This window comes from Salmo salar, chromosome ssa03 (genome assembly GCF_905237065.1).
Source record: "Salmo salar chromosome ssa03, Ssal_v3.1, whole genome shotgun sequence".
Taxonomy (NCBI): Eukaryota; Metazoa; Chordata; class Actinopteri; order Salmoniformes; family Salmonidae; genus Salmo; species Salmo salar.
Genome location: NC_059444.1, coordinates 94,271,905 through 94,298,817, shown reverse-complemented (window position 1 = coordinate 94,298,817; position 26,913 = coordinate 94,271,905). Strand labels below are relative to the sequence as shown.

The 26,913-nt window shown below is 49.0% G+C and overlaps 2 protein-coding genes across 5 annotated transcripts in view; one reads left to right on the top strand and one right to left on the bottom strand.

Moving 5' to 3' along the window:
• The window catches only part of LOC106606201 (dihydrouridine synthase 1-like (S. cerevisiae)), a 31,859-nt gene extending 13,246 nt beyond the window's left edge, over window positions 1-18,613 (top strand). Inside the window, exons 1-14 of one of the 3 annotated variants that reach the window (XM_045715855.1) lie at window positions 1,372-1,651; window positions 2,496-2,757; window positions 3,317-3,425; window positions 3,584-3,634; window positions 5,744-5,856; window positions 7,539-7,621; window positions 10,097-10,200; window positions 10,349-10,496; window positions 10,572-10,668; window positions 13,815-13,903; window positions 14,172-14,338; window positions 15,142-15,179; window positions 17,836-17,911; window positions 18,003-18,613. In XM_045715855.1, the coding sequence (XP_045571811.1) occupies window positions 2,518-2,757; window positions 3,317-3,425; window positions 3,584-3,634; window positions 5,744-5,856; window positions 7,539-7,621; window positions 10,097-10,200; window positions 10,349-10,496; window positions 10,572-10,668; window positions 13,815-13,903; window positions 14,172-14,338; window positions 15,142-15,179; window positions 17,836-17,911; window positions 18,003-18,160 (1,473 nt within the window). In that variant the 5' untranslated portion in view covers window positions 1,372-1,651; window positions 2,496-2,517 and the 3' untranslated portion in view covers window positions 18,161-18,613. Of the gene's footprint in view, window positions 1-1,370; window positions 1,652-2,495; window positions 2,758-3,316; window positions 3,426-3,583; window positions 3,635-5,743; window positions 5,857-7,538; window positions 7,622-10,096; window positions 10,201-10,348; window positions 10,497-10,571; window positions 10,669-13,814; window positions 13,904-14,171; window positions 14,339-15,141; window positions 15,180-17,730; window positions 17,785-17,835; window positions 17,912-18,002 lie in introns of those variants that run through there. The other 2 variants (XM_045715856.1, XM_045715857.1) reach the window with 2 other exon arrangements.
• Window positions 18,614-26,060: 7,447 nt separating this feature from the next.
• The window catches only part of LOC106606200 (COP9 signalosome complex subunit 1), a 25,262-nt gene continuing 24,409 nt past the window's right edge, over window positions 26,061-26,913 (bottom strand). The window contains exon 15 of one of the 2 annotated variants that reach the window (XM_045715852.1): window positions 26,061-26,539. In XM_045715852.1, the coding sequence (XP_045571808.1) occupies window positions 26,462-26,539 (78 nt within the window). In that variant the 3' untranslated portion in view covers window positions 26,061-26,461. The remainder of the gene's footprint in view (window positions 26,540-26,913) is intronic. The other variant, XM_045715853.1, reaches the window with a different exon arrangement.

Below are 26,913 nucleotides of genomic sequence, written 5' to 3'. Positions count from 1 at the left end.
GTAGTAGTAGCGGTAGTAGTAGTAGTGATAGTAGTCGTAGTAGTAGTCGCAGTAGTAGCAGTAGTAGTAGGAGTAGTAGTAGTAGCAGTAGTAGTAGTAGTAGTAGCATTAGTAGTAGTAGTTGTAGTAGTAGTAGTAGTAGTAGTGGTAGTAGTAGTAGTAGTAGTAGTTGTAGCAATAGTAGCAGTAGTAGTGGTAGACGTAATAGTAGTAGTAGCAATAGTAGAATTGGTAGTAGTAGTAGCAATAGTAGCGGTAGTAGTAGTAGTGATAGTAGTCGTAGTAGTAGTCGCAGTAGTAGCAGTAGTAGTGGTAGTCGTAGTAGTAGTAGTAGCAATAGTAGAAGTAGTAGTAGTAGTAGTAGTAGTAGTAGTAGTAGTAGTAGTAGCAATAGTAGTAGTAGTGGTAGTAGTAGTAGTAGGAGTAGTAGTAGGAGCAGTAGTAGCAGTAGCATTAGTAGTAGTAGTTGTAGTAGTAGTAGTAGTAGTAGTAGTAGTGGTAGTAGTAGGAGTAGCAGTAGTAGCAGTAGTAGTAGTAATGGTAGTAGGAATAGTAGTAGTAGCAGTAGTAGTAGTAGTAGTGGTAGTAGTAGGAGTAGTAGTAGTAGCAGTAGTAGTAGTAATGGTAGTAGTAGTAGTAGTAGGAGTAGCAGTAGTAGTAGTAGTAGTAGTGGTGGTGGTAGTGGTGGCAGTAGTAGTAGTAGTAGGAGTAGTAGTAGGGGTGGTAGTAGTAGCAGTAGTGGTAGTGGTGGTAGTAGTAGTAGTAGTGGTAGTAGTAGTAGTAGGAGTAGTAGCAGTAGTAGTAGTAGCAGTCGCAGTAGTAGTAGTAGTAGTTGTTGTAGTAGTAGTGGTAGTAGTGGTAGTAGTAGTAGTGGTAGTAGTAGGAGTCGTAGTAGTAGCAGTAGCAGTAGTAGTAGTAATGGTAGTAGTAGTAGTAGGAGTAGTAGCAGTAGTAGTAGTAGTAGTAGTGGTGGTGGTAGTGGTGGCAGTAGTAGTAGGAGTAGTAGTAGGGGTGGTAGTAGTAGCAGTAGTGGTAGTGGTAGTAGTAGTAGTAGTAGTGGCAGTAGTAGTAGTAGCAGTAGTAGTAGTAGTAGTAGTAGCAGTAGTAGTAGTAGTAGTAGTGGTGGTGGTAGTGGTGGCAGTAGTAGTAGGAGTAGTAGTAGTAGGGGTGGTAGTAGTAGCAGTGGTGGTAGTGGTAGTAGTAGTAGTAGTGGTGGCAGTAGTAGTAGTAGTATTGACAAAACTTGGGTGAATGATGCATCTTGCCACAGAGATCTGTCATTTCCAAAATTACACTGATTGGTCCAATGGGGGCGCTACATAATTCGTGGGGGACAACACGTTTACTGTTGCCTTGTTTTTTCTGGTATAGATTATTTCCTGCTTGATACACAATTATTATGCTAGTTGAGGAACTAATCCTGGGACTAACATCATTACAACTAACTATAGAGAGAGCTCACAACTCCAACAAGTAGCTTAAATGGAAATATGTGCTCAGCAATGTTCAAAAGCAAAGTTACTGGAACCAGGCGGAACCCACCGCCACTTATCGTTTCCCCTCGGTCATATTTGACTGTTACACTGGTTTGGCAAACGAATCACTGTTGAGAACATCCTGGAGTACATTTTACCAAGTGTTTCTCATACAGGTAAATGTTATTTTGTGTTATCAAGCATTTTGATGAAATGTTAGATATGTCTACTAGCGTGTCATCAACATGTTTTTGTTTTGGACTCTATTTAAATGAAATCCACCGGAATTGTACTAGCTACTGTGCTAACGTTAGCTGGCAGGGTAACCAAGAGTCATGTGCACCCAGTGGCTGTATAACTAGCTAGAGTATGTGTGCACCAGTTCTGACACGCGATCGCTAAAATTGGTGGGTCTCGGAACTCTGCTGCTTTGTAAAATGTTTTAGAAATGTCCGTATTAACATGAATGAAATTGTCCTTGTCACATCCGGGGAGATGAGGATGAGGGATATCACAATGTCAAAACGTATATAATAACTACCCTATGAAACTGTCCAGAGATTTAATCAGTCCCACAGATATACTATGTCGCTATAAGTCCTACAGATATAGATTTTTTTATTTATTTAATTTTATTGAACCTTTATTTAACAAGGCTAGTCAGTTAAGAACAAATTCTTATCTACAATGACGGCCTACCCCGGCCAAACCCGGACGATGCTGGGCCAATTGTGCGCTGCCCTATGGGACTCCCAATCATGGCGGATGTGATACAGCCTGGATTCGAACCAGGGACTGTAGTGACGCATCTTGCATTGAGATGCAGTGCCTTAGACCACTGCTTCACTCAGGAGCCAGTTAATATCCAAGAAAGACCATGACCCATTTAGGTGCTCAGTGGCCCAACGGGAATCCTCTTCCTACTTTAGTTCTACCCAGTACCCTCTTATTTTGACAGTATTGGCCTCCTATGCTCAAAACAACTTCATTTTCCCTCTCATTCCCCTCTCCCTCTGTCAGGTCAAGCTGCGAGGTTGCTGTGATGGCGGTGAAGCTGCAAGGCTTTGAGTTCTGGAAGACCACGCTGAGGGGAGCACGTTACGTCGTTGCACCCATGGTGGACCAGAGCGAACTGGCCTGGCGTCTACTGAGCCGTCGCCATGGCGCCGAGCTGTGCTACACGCCCATGCTGCACGCACAGGTGTTTGTGCGCGACGCCAACTACAGGAAAGATAACCTGTACAGCGAAGTCTGCCCCGAAGACAGGCCGCTTATTACACAGGTGAGAGAGAGAGACACACAAACACATGCTGACAGAGGAATGGAGTGTCACAGGTAGTATTATTCAACTACAGCTATTAGCCAACCTCTGTGTTTTACCATCACCTCTCACCCCGTTTCAGCTAGCCTCTGTGTTTTACCATCACCTCTCACCCCGTTTCAGCTAGCCTCTGTGTTTTACAATCACCTCACACCCCGTTTCAGCTAGCCTCTGTGTTTTACCATCACCTCACACCCCGTTTCAGCTAGCCTCTGTGTTTTACCATCACCTCTCACCCCGTTTCAGCTAGCCTCTGTGTTTTACAATCACCTCACACCCCGTTTCAGCTAGCCTCTGTGTTTTACCATCACCTCACACCCCGTTTCAGCTAGCCTCTGTGTTTTACCATCACCTCACACCCCGTTTCAGCTAGCCTCTGTGTTTTACAATCACCCCGATTCTTGTGTTATGGTCTCAGTTCTGTGCCAATAACTCAGGTGTTTGTAATGCACTTTCTCTGCTTTCTTTCTTTCTTTGTGTGTGTGTGTGTGTGTGTGTGTGTGTGTGTGTGTGTGGTCAGTTCTGTGCCAACGACCCAGAGGTGTTTGTCCAGGCATGTCTACTGGCTCAGGACTACTGTGATGCTATCGATCTCAACCTGGGATGCCCACAGATGATCGCCAAGAGAGGTACTAACTAACAAACCCTGAAACCCCACTCAGAGACAGAGAGAGAAACCCTGATTAAAAAAACCAGTGGATTTCAATTAGGATGACACTCAACTACTTTCACCTTGTGCTGTATGTATGAGGTCAATCTGTTTCTAACTGGCTTATTTCTGACGAAGGGCACTACGGAGTCTTCCTACAGGATGAGTGGGAGCTGCTGGAGAAGATGGGTGAGTTTGAACAGATAGAGAAAAGAGGGAGAGGGTTGGAGAGGTAGAAATAAAATGTAGTATGCTGTGTTTTACCTGTCTGGAATGGTGTCATGCTGTGTTTTACCTGTCTGGGATGGTGTCATGCTGTGTTTTACCTGTCTGGAATGGTGTCATGCTGCGTTTTACCTGTCTGGAAGGGTGTCATGCTGTGTTTTACCTGTCTGGGATGGTGTCATGCTGTGTTTTACCTGTCTGGAAGGGTGTCATGCTGTGTTTTACCTGTCTGGAAGGGTGTCATGCTGTGTTTTACCTGTCTGGAAGGGTGTCATGCTGCGTTTTACCTGTCTGGAAGGGTGTCATGCTGTGTTTTACCTGTCTGGAAGGGTGTCATGCTGCGTTTTACCTGTCTGGAAGGGTGTCATGCTGTGTTTTACCTGTCTGGGATGGTGTCATGCTGTGTTTTACCTGTCTGGAAGGGTGTCATGCTGTGTTTTACCTGTCTGGGATGGTGTCATGCTGTGTTTTACCTGTCTGGAATGGTGTCATGCTGTGTTTTACCTGTCTGGGATGGTGTCATGCTGCGTTTTACCTGTCTGGGATGGTGTCATGCTGTGTTTTACCTGTCTGGGATGGTGTCATGCTGCGTTTTACCTGTCTGGAAGGGTGTCATGCTGCGTTTTACCTGTCTGGAATGTTCTGTACATCATAAGCACTCAGTCTTTACTAGATAATTAGTAGAGAAAAAATTGTCAAATGAGTTTTTGGGGGAGTTTAGGGTTCTATATGTTTTCAGAAGATGGGCAGGGACTCTGCTATCCTAGTTTCAGGGGGAAGTTTGTTCCACCATTGGGGTGCCAGGAGAGAGAAGAGCTTTGACTGGGCTGAGAGGGAGCTGTGGGGTGGGAGGGCCAAGAGACCAGAGGTGGCAGAACGGAGTACTCCGGTTGGGGTGTAGAGTTTGAGCATAGCCTGAAGGTAGTGAGGGGCAGTTCCTCTTGCTGTTCCGTAGGCAAACACCAGGGTCTTGAAGAGAATGCGTGCTTCGACTGGAAGCCATTGGAGTGTGCGGAGGAGCGGGCTGCGGCATTCTGGAGAAGTTGCAGGGGTTTGATGGCACAAGCTGGGAGGCCAGCCAACAGAGAGTTGCAGTGGTCCAGATGAGAGATGACAAGTGCCTGGATTAGGACCTGTGCTATTTCCTGTGTGAGGAAGGGTTGTACTCTATAGAGCTTGACCCTGCAGGACAGAGTCACTGCTTTGATGTTTGCAGAAACAACAGGGTGTTGTCTAGTGTCCTGCCAAGGTTCTTTGCACTCTGGGATGGGAACACCATGGAGTTGTCAACTGTGATGGAGAGGTCTTGGAGCAGGCAGTCCTTTCCCGGGAGGAAGAGCAGCTCCGTCTTGTCGAGGTTGAGCTTGAGGTGGTGCGCCGACATCCAAGCTGAGGTATCTGCCAGGTATGCAGAGATGAGTGTCAGAAGGGGGAAGGTGAAAGTAGTTGAGTGTCATCCACATAGTATTGATAAGAGAGACCATGTGAGGATATGACGGAGCTGAGTGACTTGGTGTATAGAGAGAAGAGGAGAGGGCCTAGAACGGAGCCCTGGGAGACACCAGTAGTAAGAGTATATGGTGCAGACACAGATCCTCTCCACGTCACCTGGTCTCAATGTTTTTAGCTCTTAGGAAACTTTGCAGTATTTTATGTATTATTTCTTACATTGTTAGCCCAGAAAATGTTTTGTGTTATTACATACAGCCGGGCCATATATTTTTTCATTCCTTTACTTAGATGTGTGTGTATTGGGTATATTTTGTGGAATTGTTAGATATTACTTGTTAGATATTACTGCACTGTCGGAGCTAGAAACACAAGCATTTCACTACACCCACAATAACATCTGCTAAACACGTGTATGTGACCAATAACATTTGATTTGATTGAAGCTAGCCAGACTTTTCTCTGTTTCTCCTTTGTGAAGCTAGCCAGTCTTTTCTCTCTGTTTCTCTTTCGTGAAGCTAGCCAGTATTTTCTCTCTGTTTCTCCTTAGTGAAGCTAGCCAGTATTTTCTCTCTGTTTCCCCTTAGTGAAGCTAGACAGTATTTTCTCTCTGTTTCTCCTTAGTGAAGCTAGCCAATGAGAAGATCTCTGTTCCCATCACCTGTAAGATCCGTGTGTTTAACAAGATGGAGGAGACTGTTCAGTACGCTCAGATGCTGGAGAAGGCTGGCTGCCAGGTAGGAAACATCACACACAAGTATTTTATTTGGATCTTCTATGAAACATTACCTAAAATAAACCAGATTATATTTGGAGGTGCTTGGTCTATCTGGGTGATGTTTTCTCTCGCCTGAATGATCTGAATCTAGGATGACAGGGACTCTCCGCAACTATATTCAATGTGCAGGACAGAATTGAGGCTATGATTAAGAAGTTGGAGCTCTTCTCTGTCTGCATTAACAAGGACAACACACAGGTCTTTACATCATTGTATGAATTTTTTTGTGTTCAAATGAACTCAAACTTACGGACAATGTCACATTTATTATTTATTCATTTTATTTTTATTTCACCTTTATTTAACCAGGTAGGCTAGTTGAGAACAAGTTCTCATTTACAACTGCGACCTGGTCAAGATAAAGCAAAGCAGTGTGACACAGACAACAACAGAGTTACACATGGAGTAAACAATAAACAAGCCAATAACACAATAAACAAGTCAATGATACAGTAGAAAAAATAAAGTCTATATACAGTGTGATGCAAAAGGCATGAGGAGGTAGGCAATAAATAGGCCATAGGAGCGAATAATTACAATTTAGCAGATTAACACTGGAGTGATAAATGAGCAGATGATGATGTGCAATTAGTGATACTGGTGTGTAGAAGAGCAGAAAAGTAAATAAAATAAAAACAGTGTGGGGATGAGGTAGGTAGATTGGGTGGGCTATTTACAGATGGACTATGTACAGCTGCAGCGATCGGTTAGCAGCTCAGATAGCTGATGTTTAAAGTTGCTGAGGGAAATAAAAGTCTCCAGCTTCAGAGATTTTTGTAATTCGTTTCACTCACTGGCAGCAGAGAACTGGAAGGAAAGGTGGCCAAAGCAGGTGTTGGCTTTGGGGATGACCAGTGAGATATACCTGCTGGAGCGTGTGCTATAGGTGGGTGTTGTTATGGTGACCAGTGAGCTGAGATAAGGCGGAGCTTTACCTAGCATAGACTTATAGATGACCTGGAGCCAGTGGATCTGGTGACGAATATGTAGCGAGGGCCAGCCGACTAGAGCATACAGGTCGCAATGGTGGGTGGTATAAGGGGCTTTGGTGATAAAACGGATGGCACTGTGATAGACTGCATCCAGTTTGCTGAGTAGAATATTGGAAGCTATTTTGTAGATGACATCGCCGAAGTCGAGGATCGGTAGGATAGTCAGTTTTACGAGGGTATGTTTGGCGGCGTGAGTGAAGGAGGCTTTGTTGCGAAATAGGAAGACGATTCTAGATTTAATTTTGAATTGGAGATGTTTAATATGAGTCTGGAAGGAGAGTTTACAGTCTAACCAGACACCTAGGTATTTGTAGTTGTCCACATATTCTAGGTCAGAACCGTCCAGAGTAGTGATGCTAGTCGGGCGGTGTGATATAGAGAAGCACCTGAGTGAGTTGGGTGTGTAATTACACAGGTACTTTCCCGAAACGGATGACAAACACAACTGGATTGGTTATCCCTATTATGCCCTGCCTCCAGTACACTTACCCATATCTGAACAAGAGAACCTCATCGAATGTTCCTCGTAGTACTGCAGTGTCACCCGTGCTGTCTCTCTCCATAGCAACACAGACACACTCATTTTATTTCATTTGAATTTAACCAGGTAGGCAGTCTTTTCATTCAGACCTCTCCATCTCTGTCTCAGCTGCTGACCGTTCACGGTCGGACCAAGGACCAGAAAGGACCCGCGACAGGCATCGCTAGCTGGGAACACATCAAGGCTGTACGGTACGCAGACTACACTGCAGTTCCCTACAGTTAAATAAAGACTACAGAGAAGAACCAATATTATGTTTCTCCAACAAACATTGAGATTGTCAGTTGGAGGTAGTTTGTGTAGTCTAGTAGTCTCTGCTGGGTAGTTGGAGGTAGTTTGTGTAGTCTAGTAGGTCTCTGCTGGGTAGTTGGAGGTAGTTTGTGTAGTCTAGTAGTCTCTGCTGGGTAGTTGGAGGTAGTTTGTGTAGTCTAGTAGGTCTCTGCCGTGTAGTTGGAGGTAGTTTGTGTAGTCTAGTAGGTCTCTGCTGGGTAGTTGGAGGTAGTTTGTGTAGTCTAGTAGTCTCTGCTGGGTAGTTGGAGGTAGTTTGTGTAGTCTAGTAGGTCTCTGCTGTGTAGTTGGAGGTAGTTTGTGTAGTCTAGTAGGTCTCTGCTGGGTAGTTGGAGGTAGTTTGTGTAGTCTAGTAGGTCTCTGCTGGGTAGTTGGAGGTAGTTTGTGTAGTCTAGTAGGTCTCTGCTGGGTAGTTGGAGGTAGTTTGTGTAGTCTAGTAGGTCTCTGCTGGGTAGTTGGAGGTAGTTTGTGTAGTCTAGTAGTCTCTGCTGGGTAGTTGGAGGTAGTTTGTGTAGTCTAGTAGGTCTCTGCTGGGTAGTTGGAGGTAGTTTGTGTAGTCTAGTAGGGCTCTGCTGGGTAGTTGGAGGTAGTTTGTGTAGTCTAGTAGGTCTCTGCTGGGTAGTTGGAGGTAGTTTGTGTAGTCTCTGCTGAGTAGTTGGAGGTAGTTTGTGTAGTCTAGTAGGTCTCTGCTGGGTAGTTGGAGGTAGTTTGTGTAGTCTAGTAGTCTCTGCTGGGTAGTTGGAGGTAGTTTGTGTAGTCTAGTAGTCTCTGCTGGGTAGTTGGAGGTAGTTTGTGTAGTCTAGTAGTCTCTGCTGGGTAGTTGGAGGTAGTTTGTGTAGTCTAGTAGGTCTCTGCTGGGTAGTTGGAGGTAGTTTGTGTAGTCTAGTAGGGCTCTGCTGGGTAGTTGGAGGTAGTTTGTGTAGTCTAGTAGGTCTCTGCTGGGTAGTTTGTGTAGTCTCTGCTGGGTAGTTGGAGGTAGTTTGTGTAGTCTAGTAGGTCTCTGCTGGGTAGTTGGAGGTAGTTTGTGTAGTCTAGTAGGTCTCTGCTGGGTAGTTGGAGGTAGTTTGTGTAGTCTAGTAGGTCTCTGCTGGGTAGTTGGAGGTAGTTTGTGTAGTCTCTGCTGGGTAGTTGGAGGTAGTTTGTGTAGTCTCTGCTGGGTAGTTGGAGGTAGTTTGTGTAGTCTAGTAGGTCTCTGCTGTGTAGTTGGAGGTAGTTTGTGTAGTCTAGTAGGTCTGCTGGGTAGTTGGAGGTAGTTTGTGTAGTCTAGTAGGTCTCTGCTGGGCAGTTGGAGGTAGTTTGTGTAGTCTAGTAGGTCTCTGCTGGGTAGTTGGAGGTAGTTTGTGTAGTCTAGTAGGTCTCTGCTGGGTAGTTGGAGGTAGTTTGTGTAGTCTAGTAGGTCTCTGCTGTGTAGTTGGAGGTAGTTTGTGTAGTCTAGTAGGTCTCTGCTGGGTAGTTGGAGGTAGTTTGTGTAGTCTAGTAGGTCTCTGCTGTGTAGTTGGAGGTAGTTTGTGTAGTCTAGTAGGTCTCTGCTGGGTAGTTGGAGGTAGTTTGTGTAGTCTAGTAGGTCTCTGCTGGGTAGTTGGAGGTAGTTTGTGTAGTCTAGTAGGTCTCTGCTGTGTAGTTGGAGGTAGTTTGTGTAGTCTAGTAGGTCTCTGCTGGGTAGTTGGAGGTAGTTTGTGTAGTCTAGTAGGTCTCTGCTGGGTAGTTGGAGGTAGTTTGTGTAGTCTAGTAGGTCTCTGCTGGGTAGTTGGAGGTAGTTTGTGTAGTCTAGTAGGTCTCTGCTGGGTAGTTGGAGGTAGTTTGTGTAGTCTAGTAGGTCTCTGCTGGGTAGTTGGAGGTAGTTTGTGTAGTCTAGTAGGTCTCTGCTGGGTAGTTGGAGGTAGTTTGTGTAGTCTAGTAGGTCTCTGCTGGGTAGTTGGAGGTAGTTTGTGTAGTCTAGTAGGTCTCTGCTGGGTAGTTGGAGGTAGTTTGTGTAGTCTAGTAGGTCTCTGCTGGGTAGTTGGAGGTAGTTTGTGTAGTCTAGTAGGTCTCTGCTGGGTAGTTGGAGGTAGTTTGTGTAGTCTAGTAGGTCTCTGCTGGGTAGTTGGAGGTAGTTTGTGTAGTCTAGTAGGTCTCTGCTGGGTAGTTGGAGGTAGTTTGTGTAGTCTAGTAGGTCTCTGCTGGGTAGTTGGAGGTAGTTTGTGTAGTCTAGTAGGTCTCTGCTGGGTAGTTGGAGGTAGTTTGTGTAGTCTAGTAGGTCTCCAAGAAGTTCCTTCACAGGAAAACATTCTATTATATTCTACTGTACAGTACTCTCTTCTGTTGTTACATAGCTGATCATGTGATTGTACTGGGTTTATTAAGTAGTCTCTCTCTCTTTCTGTTTGTTGTTGCTATAGGAACGCTGTTAACATCCCTGTGTTCGCTAACGGTAACATCCAACACCTGAGTGATGTGGAGCAGTGTATGGAGGAGACTGGAGTACAGGGGGTGATGAGTGCAGGTACACACACACACACACCTCCGCCGCACCTTGAGTAAATAGTCACCCAAGAGTCATAACACCTACTAATTTGTGTGTGGTTCTTTCTGTGTGTGTGTGTGTATGGTTCTCTGTGTGTTTCTCTCTTTCTCTGTGTGTGTGTTTCCAGAGGGGAACCTCCATAACCCAGCTCTGTTTGAGGGTCTCAGCCCTCCTGTATGGGAGATGGCTGAGGAGTATCTAGAGGTGGTCAGTCAGTACCCTCCCTGTACCCTGTCCTATGTCAGAGCACACCTCTTCAAGCTCTGGCACCACACGTATGTAACACACACACTCAGTACTTCACTATCGCCACAATCTGTGTGTGAGTTTATTTGTTAGTGTTTCTCCAGACTGCAGATCCACAAGGACCTGAGAGAGGAGCTGGCTAAGGTGAAGAACCTGCAGGGGCTGACAGAGGTCAGCAGACAACTCAGACTACGCTGCCAGGTACCAAGGGTTAGGGTTAGCTACACTGCCAGGTACCAAGGGTTAGGGTTAGCTACGCTGTCAGGTACCAAGGGTTAGGGTTAGCTACGCTGCCAGGTACCAAGGGTTAGGGTTAGCTACGCTGCCAGGTACCAAGGGTTAGGGTTAGCTATGCTGCCAGGTACCAAGGGTTAGGGTTAGCTACACTGTCAGGTACCAAGGGTTAGGGTTAGCTACGCTGCCAGGTACCAAGGGTTAGCTACGCTGCCAGGTACCAAGGGTTAGGGTTAGCTACACTGTCAGGTACCAAGGGTTAGGGTTAGCTACGCTGCCAGGTACCAAGGGTTAGGGTTAGCTATGCTGTCAGGTACCAAGGGTTAGGGTTAGCTACACTGTCAGGTACCAAGGGTTAGGGTTAGCTACACTGTCAGGTACCAAGGGTTAGGGTTAGCTATGCTGTCAGGTACCAAGGGTTAGGGTTAGCTACACTGCCAGGTACCAAGGGTTAGGGTTAGCTACGCTGCCAGGTACCAAGGGTTAGGGTTAGCTACACTGCCAGGTACCAAGGGTTAGCTACACTGCCAGGTACCAAGGGTTAGCTACACTGCCAGGTACCAAGGGTTAGGGTTAGCTACACTGCCAGGTACCAAGGGTTAGGGTTAGCTACACTGCCAGGTACCAAGGGTTAGGGTTAGCTACGCTGCCAGGTACCAAGGGTTAGGGTTAGCTACACTGCCAGGTACCAAGGGTTAGCTACACTGCCAGGTACCAAGGGTTAGCTACACTGCCAGGTACCAAGGGTTAGGGTTAGCTACACTGCCAGGTACCAAGGGTTAGGGTTAGCTACACTGCCAGGTACCAAGGGTTAGGGTTAGCTACACTGCCAGGTACCAAGGGTTAGGGTTAGCTATGCCTTCAGGTACCAAGGGTTAGGGTTAGCTATGCTGCCAGGTACCAAGGGTTAGGGTTAGCTACGCTGCCAGGTACCCAGGGTTAGGGTTAGCTACGCTGTCAGGTACCAAGGGTTAGGGTTAGCTACACTGTCAGGTACCAAGGGTTAGGGTTAGCTACACTGTCAGGTACCAATGGTTAGGGTTAGCTACACTGTCAGGTACCAAGGGTTAGGGTTAGCTACACTGTCAGGTACCAAGGGTTAGGGTTAGCTACACTGTCAGGTACCAAGGGTTAGGGTTAGCTACACTGTCAGGTACCAAGGGTTAGGGTTAGCTACACTGTCAGGTACCAAGGGTTAGGGTTAGCTACACTGTCAGGTACCAATGGTTAGGGTTAGCTACACTGCCAGGTACCAAGGGTTAGGGTTAGCTACACTGCCAGGTACCAAGGGTTAGGGTTAGCTACACTGTCAGGTACCAATGGTTAGGGTTAGCTACACTGTCAGGTACCAAGGGTTAGGGTTAGCTACACTGTCAGGTACCAAGGGTTAGGGTTAGCTACACTGTCAGGTACCAATGGTTAGGGTTAGCTACACTGTCAGGTACCAAGGGTTAGGGTTAGCTACGCTGTCAGGTACCAAGGGTTAGGGTTAGCCACGCTGTCAGGTACCAAGGGTTAGGGTTAGCTACACTGTCAGGTACCAAGGGTTAGGGTTAGCTACTCTGTCAGGTACCAAGGGTTAGGGTTAGCTACGCTGTCAGGTACCAAGGGTTAGGGTTAGCTACACTGTCAGGTACCAAGGGTTAGGGTTAGCTACGCTGTCAGGTACCAAGGGTTAGGGTTAGCTACACTGTCAGGTACCAAGGGTTAGGGTTAGCTACACTGTCAGGTACCAAGGGTTAGGGTTAGCTACACTGTCAGGTACCAAGGGTTAGGGTTAGCTACACTGTCAGGTACCAAGGGTTAGGGTTAGCTACACTGTCAGGTACCAATGGTTAGGGTTAGCTACACTGTCAGGTACCAAGGGTTAGGGTTAGCTACACTGCCAGGTACCAAGGGTTAGGGTTAGCTACACTGTCAGGTACCAATGGTTAGGGTTAGCTACACTGTCAGGTACCAAGGGTTAGGGTTAGCTACACTGTCAGGTACCAAGGGTTAGGGTTAGCTACACTGTCAGGTACCAAGGGTTAGGGTTAGCTACACTGTCAGGTACCAAGGGTTAGGGTTAGCTACACTGTCAGGTACCAAGGGTTAGGGTTAGCTACGCTGTCAGGTACCAAGGGTTAGGGTTAGCTACGCTGTCAGGTACCAAGGGTTAGGGTTAGCTACGCTGTCAGGTACCAAGGGTTAGGGTTAGCTACGCTGTCAGGTACCAAGGGTTAGGGTTAGCTACACTGTCAGGTACCAAGGGTTAGGGTTAGCTACACTGTCAGGTACCAAGGGTTAGGGTTAGCTACGCTGTCAGGTACCAAGGGTTAGGGTTAGCTACGCTGTCAGGTACCAAGGGTTAGGGTTAGCTACACTGTCAGGTACCAAGGGTTAGGGTTAGCTACGCTGTCAGGTACCAAGGGTTAGGGTTAGCTACACTGTCAGGTACCAAGGGTTAGGGTTAGCTACACTGTCAGGTACCAAGGGTTAGGGTTAGCTACACTGTCAGGTACCAAGGGTTAGGGTTAGCTACACTGTCAGGTACCAAGGGTTAGGGTTAGCTACACTGTCAGGTACCAAGGGTTAGGGTTAGCTACACTGTCAGGTACCAAGGGTTAGGGTTAGCTACACTGTCAGGTACCAAGGGTTAGGGTTAGCTACACTGTCAGGTACCAAGGGTTAGGGTTAGCTACACTGCCAGGTACCAAGGGTTAGGGTTAGCTACACTGTCAGGTACCAAGGGTTAGGGTTAGCTACACTGTCAGGTACCAAGGGTTAGGGTTAGCTACACTGTCAGGTACCAAGGGTTAGGGTTAGCTACACTGCCAGGTACCAAGGGTTAGGGTTAGCTACACTGCCAGGTACCAAGGGTTAGGGTTAGCTACGCTGTCAGGTACCAAGGGTTAGGGTTAGCTACACTGCCAGGTACCTAGGGATCATTTTGTTTTTCACCTTTCCTTCCCTCCTCCCCAAAATGTTTTACTCCTTTTTAGTTTCTTTTCCTCACCAATTGCTCCTCCTCTTTTTCTCCCCCTCTTCTCCCCCTTCCCCCCCTCTTTTCTCCCTCCTCCCAACACAGCTAGATGATGACACTGGTTCTTTTCTCATTTGTTTAACCTCTGCAGGAGGAGATAACCATTGGAGGAGAGGAGGCGGGGCAGGTGGTTGGGCTGCCATTCCCTCATTGGATCTGCCAGCCGTACGTCAGACCAGTGTGAGTGACAATTTCCTGTTGAGAATCCTAACTTGAGATCTGTGTACATTCCTTTACTTAGATTTGTGTGTATTAGGTAGTTGTTGTTAGATTACTGGTTAGATATTACTGCACTGTCGGAACTAGAAGCACAAGCATTTCACTACACTCACATTAACATCTGCTGACCATGTGACCAATACAATTTAATGTGATTAGAAGATCAGTCATCAGTCCACACATAGAAACCGTAACATGTTGACGTGAGGATGAACATTGTTCCTGCCAGGCCGAAGGATCCGGTTGCCAACAGCAACGGTACAGAGGTGAAGGCAGTGCGTCACAAGAGGGCGTTGTCACTAGAGGACTCGGACGGGGCGAGCGACGCCCTCTCCAAAAACAAACAGAAGAAGAAAGCCAGAAACCCCCACAAGAACTTCTGTCCCGAGCAGAAACGTGAGTCATTTTTCTTCGTAGTATTGCAGTCACCTATGCTCTCTCTCTCTCCAGTCTAATGAAGCAATAAGGCCCTTAGCCGTGGGATACTGGCCATATACCACAAACCCCCGAGGTGTCTTATTGCTATTATAAACTGGTTACCAACGTAATTAGGGCAGTGAAACTAAATGTTTTGTCATACCCGTGGTGTACGGTCTTCCCTGTGGCTCAGTTGGTAGAGCATGGTGTTTGCAATGCCAGCATGGTGTGTGCAACGCCAGGGTTGTGGGTTCGATTCCCATGGGGGCCCAGTACAAAAAAATTAAAAATAAAAATAAATCCATGAAATGAAATGAAATGTATGCATTCACTACTGTAAGTCGCTCTGGATAAGAGCGTCTGCTAAATGACTCAAATGTAAAAAATAATAATAATAATAAACCACAGCTGTCAGCCAATCAGCATTCAGGGCTCGAACCACCCAGTGTATGACATAACATGTATTTTTACTGCTCTAATTACATTGGTAACCAGTTTATAATAGCAATAAGGCACCTCGGGGGTTTGTAGTATATGGCCAGTATCCCACGGCTAAGGGCTGTGTCCAGGCACTCAGCGTTGCGTCGTGCGTAAGAACAAACCTTAGCCGTGGTATATGTTTTGTCATACCCGTGGTATGCGGTCTGATATACCACGGCTGTCAGCCAATCAGCATTCAGGGCTGGAACCACCCAGTTTCTAATGCTACAGAATCTACAGAGCCTCAGCCTACACAAACAGTACAGTAGATAACCTCTGTTTTACCTCTGTTTTCTCTGCAGCAAAGTACATCAAGTGTGAGCAGTGTGGAAATCCAAAGGTGAGTGGAGGAACGACCTCTTCACCCTGTTCCTCATTACCATGTGTAGGATGAGAGGGCGTCAGATGAAGTTTAGCCCTGGCCTAAGAAACGTTCAACCTCTCTCCCAGTCCTAACTGACTGTGTATAGTAGTGTTACATATGCAGGTCAGATTCTTAGGAGCAAGAAGCAGAACTGCCACGTCTGTTGGTGCAATTTTGTACTTCCAGGTCCCTAACCTGTCTCTTCCCCCCTCTCCAGGGCCCTAACCTGTCTCCTCCCCCCTCTCCAGGGCCCTAACCTGTCTCTTCCCCCCTCTCCAGGGCCCTAACCTGTCTCTTCCCCCCTCTCCAGGGCCCTAACCTGTCTCTTCCCCCTCTCCAGGGCCCTAACCTGTCTCTTCCCCCTCTCCAGGGCCCTAACCTGTCTCCTCCCCCCTCTCCAGGGCCCTAACCTGTCTCTTCCCCCCCTCTCCAGGGCCCTAACCTGTCTCTTCCCCCCTCTCCAGGGCCCTAACCTGTCTCTTCCCCCCTCTCCAGGGCCCTAACCTGTCTCTTCCCCCCTCTCCAGGGCCCTAACCTGTCTCTTCCCCCCCTCTCCAGGGCCCTAACCTGTCTCTTCCCCCCCTCTCCAGGGCCCTAACCTGTCTCTTCCCCCCTCTCCAGGGCCCTAACCTGTCTCTTCCCCCCTCTCCAGGTCCCTAACCTGTCTCCTCCCCCCTCTCCAGGTCCCTAACCTGTCTCTCCCCCCTCTCCAGGGCCCTAACCTGTCTCTTCCCCCTCTCCAGGGCCCTAACCTGTCTCTTCCCCCCTCTCCAGGGCCCTAACCTGTCTCTTCCCCCTCTCCAGGGCCCTAACCTGTCTCTTCCCCCCCTCCAGGGCCCTAACCTGTCTCTTCCCCCCTCCAGGGCCCTAACCTGTCTCTTCCCCCCTCTCCAGGGCCCTAACCTGTCTCTTCCCCCCCTCTCCAGGGCCCTAACCTGTCTCTTCCCCCCTCTCCAGGGCCCTAACCTGTCTCTTCCCCCCTCTCCAGGTCCCTAACCTGTCTCTTCCCCCCTCTCCAGGGCCCTAACCTGTCTCTTCCCCCCTCTCCAGGGCCCTAACCTGTCTCTTCCCCCCTCTCCAGGGCCCTAACCTGTCTCTTCCCCCCTCTCCAGGGCCCTAACCTGTCTCTTCCCCCCTCTCCAGGGCCCTAACCTGTCTCTTCCCCCCTCTCCAGGTCCCTAACCTGTCTCCTCCCCCCTCTCCAGGGCCCTAACCTGTCTCTCCCCCCCTCTCCAGGGCCCTAACCTGTCTCTTCCCCCTCTCCAGGGCCCTAACCTGTCTCTTCCCCCCTCTCCAGGGCCCTAACCTGTCTCTTCCCCCTCTCCAGGTCCCTAACCTGTCTCTTCCCCCCTCCAGGGCCCTAACCTGTCTCTTCCCCCCTCTCCAGGGCCCTAACCTGTCTCTTCCCCCCTCTCCAGGGCCCTAACCTGTCTCTTCCCCCCTCTCCAGGGCCCTAACCTGTCTCTTCCCCCCTCTCCAGGGCCCTAACCTGTCTCTTCCCCCCTCTCCAGGGCCCTAACCTGTCTCTTCCCCCTCTCCAGGGCCCTAACCTGTCTCTTCCCCCCTCTCCAGGGCCCTAACCTGTCTCTTCCCCCCTCTCCAGGGCCCTAACCTGTCTCTTCCCCCTCTCCAGGGCCCTAACCTGTCTCTTCCCCCCTCTCCAGGGCCCTAACCTGTCTCTTCCCCCCTCTCCAGGTCCCTAACCTGTCTCCTCCCCCCTCGCCAGGGCCCTAACCTGTCTCTTCCCCCTCTCCAGGTCCCTAACCTGTCTCTTCCCCCTCTCCAGGGCCCTAACCTGTCTCCTCCCCCCTCTCCAGGGCCCTAACCTGTCTCTCCCCCCTCTCCAGGGCCCTAACCTGTCTCTTCCCCCCTCTCCAGGGCCCTAACCTGTCTCTTCCCCCCTCTCCAGGGCCCTAACCTGTCTCTTCCCCCCTCTCCAGGGCCCTAACCTGTCTCTTCCCCCCCTCTCCAGGGCCCTAACCTGTCTCTTCCCCCCCTCTCCAGGGCCCTAACCTGTCTCTTCCCCCCTCTCCAGGTCCCTAACCTGTCTCTTCCCCCCTCTCCAGGTCCCTAACCTGTCTCTTCCCCCTCTCCAGGGCCCGAACCTGTCTCTTCCCCCCCTCTCCAGGGCCCTAACCTGTCTCTTCCCCCCTCTCCAGGGCCCTAACCTGTCTCTTCCCCCCTCTCCAGGGCCCTAACCTGTCTCTTCCCCCCCTCTCCAGGGCCCTAACCTGTCTCTTCCCCCCTCTCCAGGGCCCTAACCTGTCTCTCCCCCTCCTCTCCAGGGCCCTAACCTGTCTCTCCCCCTCCTCTCCAGGGCCCTAACCTGTCTCCTCCCCCTCGCCAGGGCCCTAACCTGTCTCCTCCCCTCGCCAGGGCCCTAACCTGTCTCCTCCCCCCTCGCCAGGGCCCGAACCTGTCTCCTCCCCCCTCGCCAGGGCCCGAACCTGTCTCCTCCCCCTCGCCAGGGCCCGAACCTGTCTCCTCCCCCTCGCCAGGGCCCGAACCTGTCTCTCTCTCTCTATAGGGTAATCAGTGTGTATTCAACCTCTCTCCAGGTCCCTAACCCCCTCTCTCCCAGTCCCTAACCCCCTCTCTCCAGGTCCCTAACCCCCTCTCTCTCTTTTTGTAGGGTAATCAGTGTGTATTCAACCTGTGTCGAGGTTGCTGTAAAAAGAAGGCCTACAAGGAGGTGGCAGACTGCCCAAGTGAGTCCACACACACACACACACACACACACACACACACACAGCTATCTTTCTCAGATATATCATGTATTTCCTCTCGTCTGGTTTACAGGTCATGGGCTGAAGTTCAAGACCAAGGCAGAGAAACAGAAGTCAGAGCGGGAAGAAGAGGGAAAGAGCAGAGGATTACAGGAGGAAGAGGATGGAGGATTGTTGAACGGGACCCCCAGCACCCCAACAGACCCCCACAGAGGACAGACTGTGGCCTGAGACATGGACAAACAGGGACATAGACATCCATTCATACGTAGAGCAGTACACACACACCAGGATGTGAGAAACTCCATCCATCAACAGTATACAGAGACAAGAACGTGTTGTAAGGAACACGTGTCCATCCATACAGTCTCATACTCACCACTGTCCTCCATTGCTGCTGTGCTGATCTGGCTTTGTTGGGGTTTCACCACTACGCCCTCCTCCTACCTGACTGACTGGAGGAGTCTTCCTGGACTAGCTCCACTGGGACTGATGTAATGGGGAGTCTTCCTGGACTAGCTCCACTGGGACTGATGTAATGGGGAGTCTTCCTGGACTAGCTCCACTGGGACTGATGTAATGGGGAGTCTTCCTGGACTAGCTCCACTGGGACTGATGTAATGGGGAGTCTTCCTGGACTAGCTCCACTGGGACTGATGTAATGGGGAGTCTTCCTGGACTAGCTCCTGTCTTCCTGACTAGCTCCACTGGGACTGATGTAATGGGGAGTCTTCCTGGACTAGCTCCACTGGGACTGATGTAATGGGGAGTCTTCCTGGACTAGCTCCACTGGGACTGATGTAATGGGGAGTCTTCCTGGACTAGCTCCACTGGGACTGATGTAATGGGGAGTCTTCCTGGACTAGCTCCACTGGGACTGATGTAATGGGGAGTCTTCCTGGACTAGCTCCACTGGGACTGATGTAATGGGGAGTCTTCCTGGACTAGCTCCACTGGGACTGATGTAATGGGGAGTCTTCCTGGACTAGCTCCACTGGGACTGATGTAATGGGGAGTCTTCCTGGACTAGCTCCACTGGGACTGATGTAATGGGGAGTCTTCCTGGACTAGCTCCACTGGGACTGATGTAATGGACGGACTAATTTCTCTCTTGGACTTTAGCATAACAAGTTAGCTTTGAAGTCAATGGGAGATTCACCCCAAAACGTCCAGTTACATGTGGGGCTTTCTAGTTGGTCTACAGCTGTTTCTGGAAGGAGGAAAAACTCATGGAGTCGTAACAGTACTATCCCAGTGCTGCTCAATCTCTACATGTATTAGTCTTTTGGTTGTGGTCAATAATGGGACTATTTCCTGGTGATCTTTGTCATGTTTTCCCCTGAACTAGAATGATATTTTATCACCTGACTGTTAGAATGGTGACTCTCTGTCCAACAGTAGTCAGTCCGTTTTTTTTAAATATCATTTTTTATCAAGCTCCTAGTCTTAATGTGTACCTGTGTGATGTGTATGGCTTGGAGTTGTTTTTTTCTAGACCCGACTCCAGAAAGTATTTTAGGGTAGGGATGCTGATCTGAGATAATCATATTCATTATTCATCATTGTTGGGGCGGCAGATAGCATAGTGGTTAGAGCGTTGGGCTAGTAACTGAAAGGTTGCTAGATCGAATCCCCGAGCTGAAAAGGTACAAATCTGTCGTTCTGCCCCTGAACAAGGCAGTTAACCCACCGTTCCTAGACCGTCATTGTAAATAAGAATTTGTTCTTAACTGACTTGCCAAGTTAAATAAAATAATAATGATCTGAGATCTGTCCATATAGGTCTTATTCATTATGATCTGAAAGGCTAAACTGATCCAAGATCAGCACTCCTACTCTGAGACGCTTGGTGGATACGGGCCCTGGTCCGGCCATGTGGTAAAACTCCTGGTCATTCTGATGTGTAACAGCCAGGGGTGTTTATCGTGCATTCATGACAAGTCGGAAATTTTAAACTTCGAGTTAAAATGAACTTAAGTTATTTGCGTAGAGCTTCCTATTTGTTGATTCTGATACTTTCCAAGTGGGAAATCTTTCTTCAAGTTTCCAAGTTGTCTTGAACACACCATTACTAGGAACAAAACAGAGGGGGGGGGGGGGCTACCTGAATTTGTCCAATAGAAACTCTTGTTTTTGTTGCAAAACGTTTTCCATTATGAAATTGTTTTGCTACGGTTTGCATAAATGAATAAACCCCAGGTGAGAACTCAATGCCAAATCACACTGGAAACTATTTATCACTTCAAATAATATATAAATGATTTACAGAGTCATATTTGGTTTTAATTTCTCTTTGTGATGGTTTTATTTATTTTCTGGTGGTTGGGGGTTGCTTGCATTGAGTTCAGTGCCTTCTGGTAGACATAACACTTGGCCTATCCAGTCATATATGAACTTGAGGTTAAATAAATGGATGTGACAAGTGGTGCATTTGATATTTCTCTCTTAACTATGGTTTCTCCGTTCATACATTTTGGGCCAAAATGAGCCCTTTTGACAATAATAACAACTTTTGGATTTTCTGCTGAATATAAAACTGACACCATCTTGTCTTTTTACTGTGGTTTCTGGATTTATTTTGAAATTAAATAAATCTATGGGAAAATAATCCCCATCTGTATCGCAAGTAGTAGATTCAATTACCATCTTGCATGCTTTCATAAAAATATCTGCTAGGTAAAGCCCCGCCTTATGTCAGCTCACTGGTCACCACAGCAACACCCACCCATAGCACACGCTCCAGCAGGTATATTTCACTGGTCATTCCCAAAGCCAATTCCTCCTTTGGCCCCCTTTCCTTCCAGTTCTCTGCTGCCAATGACTGGAACGAATTGCAAAAATCACTGAAGCTGGAGTCTTATATCTCCCTCTCTAACTTTAAGCAGCTTACCTTTCTATTTTTCTTTTCTTTTGTTATTGACTACGTTTGTTTTATGTGTAACTCTGTGTTTTTGTTGCACTGCTTTGCTTTATCTTGGCCAGGTCGCAGTTGTGAATGAGAACTTGTTCTCAACTGGCCTACCTGGATAAATAAATGTAAAATAAGAGGACTTTTATTTTGAAAGTCGTGAATATCAGATGTGGCGTCATTCCGAAAAGGAAGCTGAAATCCCACGCTCGTAGCATTTTTATCAATGTAAATTCAGGCAAAGTTTTGGTGGACTTTTGGCTAAACATTCTAGCAAAAAAAGGAAAACGCATCCAAATTGATAAAACGAACTGTCCGACGTTTATTGCCCCCGAAATGTCCAAACTACAGTGGTTAAATGTGTTCCTCACGGAGCGGCTAACCGCGGCTGCTATAGAGATCTTTGGGGCCGTGGAAAAAACGATACTCGAGTATCAGGAAGAGATCATCCGTTTGAGACAGGAGAACAGTCGCCTACGGCGTAATAACGCGGTGATCCAACGAGAGAAGTTACCAGACCCCCAGCAGCAGCAGCTCACGTTCTCCGTCTCTGAAGAGGTTCTCCTGGACTTGGAGGAGCAGCACTGTGGGCAGAGCCAGAGGTGGAGCTCCAGTCTGGGGAAAGAGGCCCCAGAACCCACACAGTCAGACAGAGAAGGAACAAGATTGCATGACCAGTCAGGAGGAAGCACAGCTTCAACAACTGGAGTTTGCTATCAAATTGACTCCTGTCTATTGTGTGGAAAATGACTGTATCAGGACCAACCTCAGCCCTGACACCATGACCAGCTACAGACTGTATCAGGACCAACCTCAGCCCTGACACCATGACCAGCCACAGACTGTATCAGTACACCATGACCAGCCACAGACTGTATCAGTACACCATGACCAGCCACAGACTGTATCAGTACACCATGACCAGCCACAGACTGTATCAGTACACCATGACCAGCCACAGACTGTATCAGTACACCATGACCAGCTACAGACTGTATCAGGACCAACCTCAGCCCTGACACCATGACCAGCCACAGACTGTATCAGTACACCATGACCAGCCACAGACTGTATCAGTACACCATGACCAGCCACAGACTGTATCAGGACCAACCTCAGCCCTGACACCATGACCAGCCACAGACTGTATCAGGACCAACCTCAGCCCTGACACCATGACCAGCCACAGACTGTATCAGTACACCATGACCAGCCACAGACTGTATCAGTACACCATGACCAGCCACAGACTGTATCAGGACCAACCTCAGCCCTGACACCATGACCAGCCACAGACTGTATCAGGACCAACCTCAGCCCTGACACCATGACCAGCCACAGACTGTATCAGTACACCATGACCAGCCACAGACTGTATCAGGACCAACCTCAGCCCTGACACCATGACCAGCCACAGACTGTATCAGGACCAACCTCAGCCCTGACACCATGACCAGCTACAGACTGTATCAGGACCAACCTCAGCCCTTACACCATGACCAGCCACAGACTGTATCAGGACCAACCTCAGCCCTGACACCATGACCAGCCACAGACTGTATCAGTACACCATGACCAGCCACAGACTGTATCAGGACCAACCTCAGCCCTGACACCATGACCAGCCACAGACTGTATCAGGACCAACCTCAGCCCTGACACCATGACCAGCCACAGACTGTATCAGGACCAACCTCAGCCCTGACACCATGACCAGCTACAGACTATCAGTACACCATGACCAGCCACAGACTGTATCAGGACCAACCTCAGCCCTGACACCATGACCAGCTACAGACTATCAGTACACCATGACCAGCCACAGACTGTATCAGGACCAACCTCAGCCCTGACACCATGACCAGCTACAGACTGTATCAGGACCAACCTCAGCCCTGACACCATGACCAGCCACAGACTGTATCAGGACCAACCTCAGTCCTGACACCATGACCAGCCACAGACTGTATCAGGACCAACCTCAGCCCTGACACCATGACCAGCCACAGACTGTAGAGCTTCTGTCTCAGATCAAACCACAAGCTAATGAACTAAAATGTAATACAGACTGCACTTCATGGGAGAAACGAGGCCAAGATGGGTATAAATACCTTATCACCCAACCACACACAACAATTCCACCAGCTCACCATGTTGACAACCCAGTACCCCCAGCCCTGGTCCTCCAGTGTCCCCAACAGTGTTTCCCAACCCTGTTCATCCAGTACCCCAACAGTACAGTTTAGTTGTATCCCTGGACCTCCAGTAACCCCAACAGTACAGTTTAGTTGTATCCCTGTTCATCCAGTACCCCAACAGTACAGTTTAGTTGTATCCCTGGTCCTCCAGTACCCCAACAGTACAGTTTAGTTGTATCCCTGCTCCTCCAGTACCCCAACAGTACAGTTTAGTTGTATCCCTGCTCCTCCAGTACCCCAACAGTACAGTTTAGTTGTATCCCTGCTCCTCCAGTACCCCAACAGTACAGTTTAGTTGTATCCCTGGTCCTCCAGTACCCCAACAGTACAGTTTAGTTGTATCCCTGCTCCTCCAGTACCCCAACAGTACAGTTTAGTTGTATCCCTGGTCCTCCAGTACCCCAACAGTACAGTTTAGTTGTATCCCTGGTCCTCCAGTACCCCAACAGTACAGTTTAGTTGTATCCCTGGTCCTCCAGTACCCCAACAGTACAGTTTAGTTGTATCCCTGCTCCTCCAGTACCCCAACAGTACAGTTTAGTTGTATCCCTGCTCCTCCAGTACCCCAACAGTACAGTTTAGTTGTATCCCTGCTCCTCCAGTACCCCAACAGTACAGTTTAGTTGTATCCCTGCTCCTCCAGTACCCCAACAGTACAGTTTAGTTGTATCCCTGCTCCTCCAGTACCCCAACAGTACAGTTTAGTTGTATCCCTGCTCCTCCAGTACCCCAACAGTACAGTTTAGTTGTATCCCTGCTCCTCCAGTACCCCAACAGTACAGTTTAGTTGTATCCCTGGTCCTCCAGTACCCCAACAGTACAGTTTAGTTGTATCCCTGCTCCTCCAGTACCCCAACAGTACAGTTTAGTTGTATCCCTGGTCCTCCAGTACCCCAACAGTACAGTTTAGTTGTATCCCTGCTCCTCCAGTACCCCAACAGTACAGTTTAGTTGTATCCCTGCTCCTCCAGTACCCCAACAGTACAGTTTAGTTGTATCCCTGCTCCTCCAGTACCCCAACAGTACAGTTTAGTTGTATCCCTGCTCCTCCAGTACCCCAACAGTACAGTTTAGTTGTATCCCTGCTCCTCCAGTACCCCAACAGTACAGTTTAGTTGTATCCCTGCTCCTCCAGTACCCCAACAGTACAGTTTAGTTGTATCCCTGCTCCTCCAGTACCCCAACAGTACAGTTTAGTTGTATCCCTGCTCCTCCAGTACCCCAACAGTACAGTTTAGTTGTATCCCTGGTCCTCCAGTACCCCAACAGTACAGTTTAGTTGTATCCCTGGTCCTCCAGTACCCCAACAGTACAGTTTAGTTGTATCCCTGCTCCTCCAGTACCCCAACAGTACAGTTTAGTTGTATCCCTGCTCCTCCAGTACCCCAACAGTACAGTTTAGTTGTATCCCTGCTCCTCCAGTACCCCAACAGTACAGTTTAGTTGTATCCCTGCTCCTCCAGTACCCCAACAGTACAGTTTAGTTGTATCCCTGCTCCTCCAGTACCCCAACAGTACAGTTTAGTTGTATCCCTGCTCCTCCAGTACCCCAACAGTACAGTTTAGTTGTATCCCTGCTCCTCCAGTACCCCAACAGTACAGTTTAGTTGTATCCCTGCTCCTCCAGTACCCCAACAGTACAGTTTAGTTGTATCCCTGGTCCTCCAGTACCCCAACAGTACAGTTTAGTTGTATCCCTGCTCCTCCAGTACCCCAACAGTACAGTTTAGTTGTTTCCCTGGACAAACACACCTCATTCAACTCATCGAGGCTTGATGATTAGTTGACCAGTTGAATCAGGTGTGCTTGTCCAGGGTTACAATAACAATGTGTTCTGTTGGTGGTACTGGAGGACCAGGGTTGGGCTGCTGGTGATACTGAAGGACCAGGGTTGGGGGTACTGGAGGACCAGGGTTGGGGGTACTGGAGGACCAGGGTTGGTGGTACTGGAGGACCAGGGTTGGTGGTACTGGAGGACCAGGGTTGGTGGTACTGGAGGACCAGGGTTGGTGGTACTGGAGGACCAGGGTTGGTGGTACTGGAGGACCAGGGTTGGTGGTACTGGAGGACCAGGGTTGGGCTGTTGGTGGTACTGGAGGACCAGGGTTGGGCTGTTGGTGGTACGGGAGGACCAGGGTTGGGCTGTTGGTGGTACTGGAGGACCAGGGTTGGGCTGTTGGTGGTACTGGAGGACCAGGGTTGGGCTGTTGGTGGTACTGGAGGACCAGGGTTGGGCTGTTGGTGGTACTGGAGGACCAGGGTTGGGCTGTTGGTGGTACTGGAGGACCAGGGTTGGGCTGTTGGTGATACTGGAGGACCAGGGTTGGGAACCACTGTGCTAGATTACCTTAACGTAATTGTGGAATCAGGAATCTGTGGCTGTATTGGAAACTTATCTAAACACCAGCAAAGAAAGAGTCAGTTTCATTTTGTATGCATCTTTATTAAAGGCTTGTTGTGTTTCCCTCCCAATGTGTAATCAATGTTTGTCACCAGGTACAGAGCAAAGTGCATCTCTTTACAAAGAACCAGCCAGCTACAGCTGGAAGTACCTTGTCTCTCCCAAAACGTTCATTTCTTTTAACTTCATTTGAGTAACAAGTTGTTGTTGGGTCTCGTGTGTCAGACATCATATTTTCATTGTGTTTGTTCTCGTCTTCTCTCCCACCAGGAAACGTAGGCCCTGGTAAAAAGTAGCGCACCATAGAGAACAGGGGGCCGTTTGAGGGGACAGGGGGCCGTTTGAGGGGACCTGGGGCCGTTTGAGGGCGCAGGGAGCCGTTTGAGGGGACAGGGGGGCCGTCTGAGGGGACAGGGGGGCCGTTTGAGGGGACAGGGGGCCGTTTGAGGGGACAGGGGGCCGTTTGAGGGGACAGGGGGCCGTCTGAGGGGACAGGGGGCCGTCTGAGGGGACAGGGGGGCCGTCTGAGGGGACAGGGGGCCGTCTGAGGGGACAGGGGGGCCGTCTGAGGGGACAGGGGGGCCGTCTGAGGGGACAGGGGGGCCGTCTGAGGGGACAGGGGGGCCGTCTGAGGGGACAGGGGGCCGTCTGAGGGGACAGGGGGCCGTTTGAGGGCGCAGGTGTTTGTTTTGCTAATGTTGGGGCCATGTCATAGGCTGCTTCTCAAATGACACCATGTGCCCTACTTTTGGCCAGACTCCAGCTTAGCAGTTGTAGCTTTGACTTGGCCAAAAGAAGGGCACTACCTGAGGGCTGTTGTGGACAGGCACCCCACACTCCCTCTGTTCATTCAGAGGCACCAGGCATTGTCTATGTACCAAATGTCACCCTATTCCCTACATAGTGCCCTACTTTAGGGGCCCTGGTAAAAAGTAGGGCACATGGTGTCATTTGAGAATGCGGCCCTATATAGGGAGCAGAGTGCCAGACACAGCCAGCGATGGTGTCATGATGGGACGTCCCTGTCACATGGTGCTGCTCATCCTGGTTGTTTGGCTGTTGGCTGTTGTTAGCTCCCCCTGGCTGCCTTCTCGAGGAGGGGACTGAGGGAGGAAGAGTGGAAGGGAGGGAGAGAAGTGAACAGATGTAGACTAACAGTGAAATGCTTAGAGAGGTTGATAAATTGTCTTGAGGGGCCCAACAGTTGATTTCAAACGATGGACACAGTACATCACCTGATAAATGAACATGCTGACAAAAGCAAGAAAAGCTCTGACGACATGTTCCAAATCAAACACTAGGTGAACTATCCAAGGTTTTCCATAAATTGAGGGATATAGAGGAAGCAGCTTAATCCCTAGGGGTCTGGTTTCCCAGACATAGATTAGTCCTGGAGTAAAACACTTCAGTGAGGAATCTCCATTGAGAATGCTTCTATTCAGGACTTAATGTGTGTCTGGGAAAGTGTCCTCAGATC